The sequence below is a fragment of the Pterocles gutturalis genome, unplaced genomic scaffold (genome assembly GCF_000699245.1).
Source record: "Pterocles gutturalis isolate BGI_N339 unplaced genomic scaffold, ASM69924v1 scaffold33047, whole genome shotgun sequence".
Classification (NCBI taxonomy): domain Eukaryota; kingdom Metazoa; phylum Chordata; class Aves; order Pterocliformes; family Pteroclidae; genus Pterocles; species Pterocles gutturalis.
The window spans coordinates 1-4,306 of record NW_010111335.1 but is presented as its reverse complement, the minus strand read 5'-3'; the positions used below and the strand labels follow the sequence as shown (position 1 = coordinate 4,306).

Below are 4,306 nucleotides of genomic sequence, written 5' to 3'. Positions count from 1 at the left end.
CCTGCCGGAGCGGCCAAGCTCAGCTCGCCGTGATGCCCATCGCTCCCGAACCAAACCCTGCCCCAAAGCACGGCCTTTGCCAGGAGTCCCGCTGGGGTTTTGAGTCGTGAGTCGGTTTTGGGGTGTAGGGTGGGCGTGCAACAGTCACGCTGGCTTTTTCTTTCAATGTGGGATCCTTTTGAAAGCAATTTGTGGGGTTAGAGAAGGGATTAGAGAATACTGTCCGGCCAAAAGGGAGCGTGTGTCAGGCCTCAGCAGGCTGCATAAGAGCTGAACCTCGTTGAATAAACTATTTATTACAAGCCATTTCCTCACATCCCTTTTTTTTCCTTCTTTTTACTTTCTCTTTCTCTCTCTCTCTCTTTCTCTCTCTCTCTTTCTCTCTCTCTCTCTTTCTCTCTCTCTCTCTTTCTCTCCTTCTCTTTCTCTCTCCTTCTCTTTCTCTCCTTCTCTTTCTCTCCTTCTCTTTTTCTCTCCTTCTCTTTCTCTCCTTCTCTTTCTCTCCTTCTCTTTCTCTCCTTCTCTTTCTCTCCTTCTCTTTCTCTTTTTCCTTAACAGGCAGGATTTAAGCTTTAAAGGCAGAGTTTATCTGGCAGATGACCCAGCAGTGTGTGTCTGTGGGGACGATAATTGAAGTTAATTGAAAAAAGCAGCTTTGGAGAAATGCTCTTTGACTGGCAGGTCTCCGTTCAGCCCTTTGGAGAGCTGGAGAAGCCAGAGCTGTTCTGAGCACATTTCTCCTCGGGCTCGGCAAATTGCAGTCGATCGGCCAAGGAAACGCTGGGAACGTCTGTGGTATAGATGGCTTATAATTTGGTTAAATGCTTAGAGTCAGACAGAAAGGGCAAGAAAATTGCATTATTTAGAATGGGAAATAATTATCTTAGAGGAGTGATGAATAAGCACTTTGAGGACGGATTTTAGCAAAAGAAAATTCTTGCTTTTGCTGCAAAGGCTGAACTGTATTCAAATGTCTTGCTAAGCCAGGCTGAGCCCACGTTAGGTTATCCTGTGTGGCCAGTGGCTTCAGGGATTGGGATTAGGGGGTTTCTGTTCTGACAGCTTCGTTTCCCTTCGCCCTCCCCAGACATGATCCTGGGCCAGCAAGAACAGTCCGCGGAGTTTGACGAGCGCATGCGGGCGAAAGTTCGAGAAGTTCTTTTGAAGAAGCATCACCATCAGAACGAGAAGAAAAGAAACAACCTTCTCCCCACCGTCCGCTCCTTTGCTGATGTTGGAGAGAGGCAGTCGGACCCGCAACTCCTCGACAAGCCGGGTGAGGGTTCCTACAGGGTTTGGCACCAGGGGAAGGTTCCCGCAGGTTTTTGGCCCCTTTAGACTTATCCTGGTGAAGGAGGAGTGACCCAGTTGCTCCTCGTCCATCTTTCTGAGTGTTCCTCTTTTTCCTCCCAGCCCAAACACTCACCCCTCATCCTTCTCCCACCACTGCAGAAGCTAAAAACGGGATGAACCTTGAGACCAGCCCAATGGATTTAAGCAAGGTCAGACGCTCACAGATTTCTTACGCCTTAGGGCCAGACCTGCTCTTGCAAACTTGGCTGCAGAGCGCTGTGGGCTTTGGTGTTGGGGTAATTGCTTAAAGATCGTTTATTGTGCCCAGGCGGAGCTGCACTTCATGAAGAAAATTCCCATTGGGGCTGAAGCATCCAACGTGCTTGTCGGAGAGCTGGATTTCCTTCACCGACCCATCGTGGCGTTTGTCCGCCTGAATCCGGCTGTCCTCCTCCCTGGCATGACGGAAGTTCCCATCCCAACAAGGTCCAAATGAGAAGCACAAAGTTTTTATTAAAAACAAAAAACCAAAAACCATCAAAACATCAAATTGCATGCCTCGGTTTGGCATCCCAATGGAACAAGGCTGGTGGGAGCAAGCACGTTTCTCCCACCCACGTCTCCCCGCCTTCATTTCTCTCTTCCCTGCTGTAGCTTTTAAACCCATTGGCCAATTTTAATGAAAGTTGGCTCCAAAATTAAATTTCCGATTGGTTTTGATGAATTTCAAATTCATGGCGGAGTCGCTGAGCCCGTGAGCCGCGCTCTGGGCTGGGAGCTCCCGGGCGTCTCCTTGGCTGCTCTTTGAGCAAGGACAGGTTCTTCATTCTCATTTTGTTTCTCTTGCCCAGGTTCCTGTTTGTTTTGCTTGGACCGGAAGGAAAAGCCCATCAGTACCACGAGATCGGCAGGTCCATGGCGACTATCATGACGGATGAGGTGCGATAAGAGATAATCTCTGGGTCATTCTTGGCTTTCTTTGCCTCCCCATTTCCAGTGGGAGATCTGGGGAAAATTATCTTGTATTTAGCCAAGAGCTTACTGCCCTGGTCAGGAGTTCCCAGACGGGTTGTCCTCTCACCGTGTTGTCTCCTGTTGGCAGGTTTTCCATTGTGTTGCCTATAAAGCCAGGAACCGGGATGACCTCGTGGCCGGCATCGATGAGTTTCTGGATCAGGTCACGGTCTTGCCACCGGGAGGGTGGGATCCAGCAATCCGAATCGAGCCCCCAAAAAGCGTCCCTTCGCAGGTGGGTGCTGTGCAGGGGGGATGGTCGGGGTGGCGGACGGCTGGGGATGCTCTCCAGGGGCTCAGATTCACAAGGTCCCGGTTTGACCCAGTCCAGAAGCAAGACAAGCCACTGGTTACCAATACATTTCTTTGTCTTATTTCCATTTGAACAGGAAAAAAGGAAGATGCTGAGAGCTCTCGATGGCAGTGCTGCTCACAGCGAGCCGGAGAAACACAGTGGTCCTGAACTGGAGCGGACGGGCAGGTGGGAGCTTTCATAGTTTGGGTTTTTTGGTTTTTTTTCTGTTTACCTTTAAAATCTGAGTGTGGACCTCCCTTCCAGCAGGTTTTTGGCGTTGGTTGGTTCAGGGAAGGGGCTTCTCGTTAGCGGCTGGGCTGGTGGGAGATGGGGGCAGCTGGTCTCAGCCGCAGCATCATTGCACCCAGGTTTTCCTGGTTTCAGATGGAAGCAGATGTGTCAATACCTCCAGGCAGAGCTCTGCTGCTTCTCAGAGCAAGGGAGTGTTGCACTAAGAGGGGATGGGCTCCCAGGTTGGATCCTTTTTTGTTGGAGGAGTTTTTTGTGTGCATGAGTTTCTACTGGCTATAAAATGGGAGGAGGAGACTGCTGCTTTTTCACGATGAAAGTCAGTCTGTGCTTGCGATTGCCCTTCTGCAGCAAAGGAAACACCATGTGGTCTCCCAAGAGAACATTCTATTTTTTTTCCTTCCTCCAGGCTCTTTGGAGGTTTGATCCTGGATGTGAAACGAAAAGCTCCGTGGTTCTGGAGCGACTTTCGGGATGGTCTGAGCCTGAAGTGTCTGGCGTCCTTCCTCTTCCTCTACTGTGCCTGCATGTCCCCCGTCATCACCTTCGGGGGGCTGCTGGGGGAGGCAACCGACAACCAAATCGTGAGCTCCTCTCTCTTGGGGGGTCCTGTAGGGGGAGGATGAAACTCACGTGAAAGTTGTTGCTGCAGGGAATTGGCTTTGGGGGTATTTTTCCCTAATGATTTATTTGCTCCCTGCTGCCTCTCCTCCCCGGACAGAGTGCCATGGAGTCGCTGCTGGGCGCGTCCATGACCGGCGTGGTGTTTTCCCTCTTTGCTGGCCAACCTCTCACCATCCTGGGCAGCACCGGCCCCGTCCTTGTGTTTGAGAAGATCCTCTACAAGTTCTGCAAGTAAGGCCAGCTGCCACCTCCAGGTGCCGCAAGAGCCCTCAGAAGAAGGCGGTGATGGAGAAAAGATGGTTTTCTTGTGTTTTTCTTAGTGGTAGTTGTTAGATTTAAGCTGTTCCCTGTGTCACGGACATTGCACACTGCTGTGTTAGTGTGTGATGGTGCCAGAGCCACCCGGCGATTATTTTATTTAAAAAGTAGGAGCTTTGCACGGGAAATGGGTATTTTCCACATTGGTCCTTTTGTTGTGATGACTTTGACGTGGAAGAACCACCCTTATTGCAATTAAATTTATTATCAAGCCCCAGTTTGTTGGTAGCAGGTGGCTGGTGCAGAACCAGCTGCTTTTGGTGTTTAGGCGTTGGGGTGATGTGGGAGAAACCACCTTCCACAACAGCGATCTGACCTCTAATAGCCTCCAAGGCTTTAACACAAGATAATTGTTAAATAATGATAATTAAATAATTGGCCTCTCCTCCCGCGGGCCCACACCCCATACCACAGCCCCGGGGCCGTCTGTGAAGACACAGGAACCGCATTTTCCATCTGCAGCCTTTACACGCTCCTGCGTTGCTCCCAATTTTCCCCCAAGGGGGACATGGC

At 50.5% G+C, this 4,306-nt stretch overlaps 1 protein-coding gene across 1 annotated transcript in view; it reads left to right on the top strand.

The window, feature by feature from the left end:
• The window catches only part of LOC104461954 (electroneutral sodium bicarbonate exchanger 1-like), a gene marked incomplete at its 5' end in the record, with an annotated part of 5,165 nt that extends 1,455 nt beyond the window's left edge, over positions 1-3,710 (top strand). Inside the window, 8 exons of the mRNA XM_010073708.1 lie at positions 1,082-1,276; positions 1,414-1,502; positions 1,622-1,779; positions 2,145-2,232; positions 2,396-2,542; positions 2,697-2,788; positions 3,261-3,435; positions 3,573-3,710. Coding sequence (XP_010072010.1) covers positions 1,082-1,276; positions 1,414-1,502; positions 1,622-1,779; positions 2,145-2,232; positions 2,396-2,542; positions 2,697-2,788; positions 3,261-3,435; positions 3,573-3,710 — 1,082 coding nt within the window. The remainder of the gene's footprint in view (positions 1-1,081; positions 1,277-1,413; positions 1,503-1,621; positions 1,780-2,144; positions 2,233-2,395; positions 2,543-2,696; positions 2,789-3,260; positions 3,436-3,572) is intronic.
• Positions 3,711-4,306: the final 596 nt, after the last annotated feature.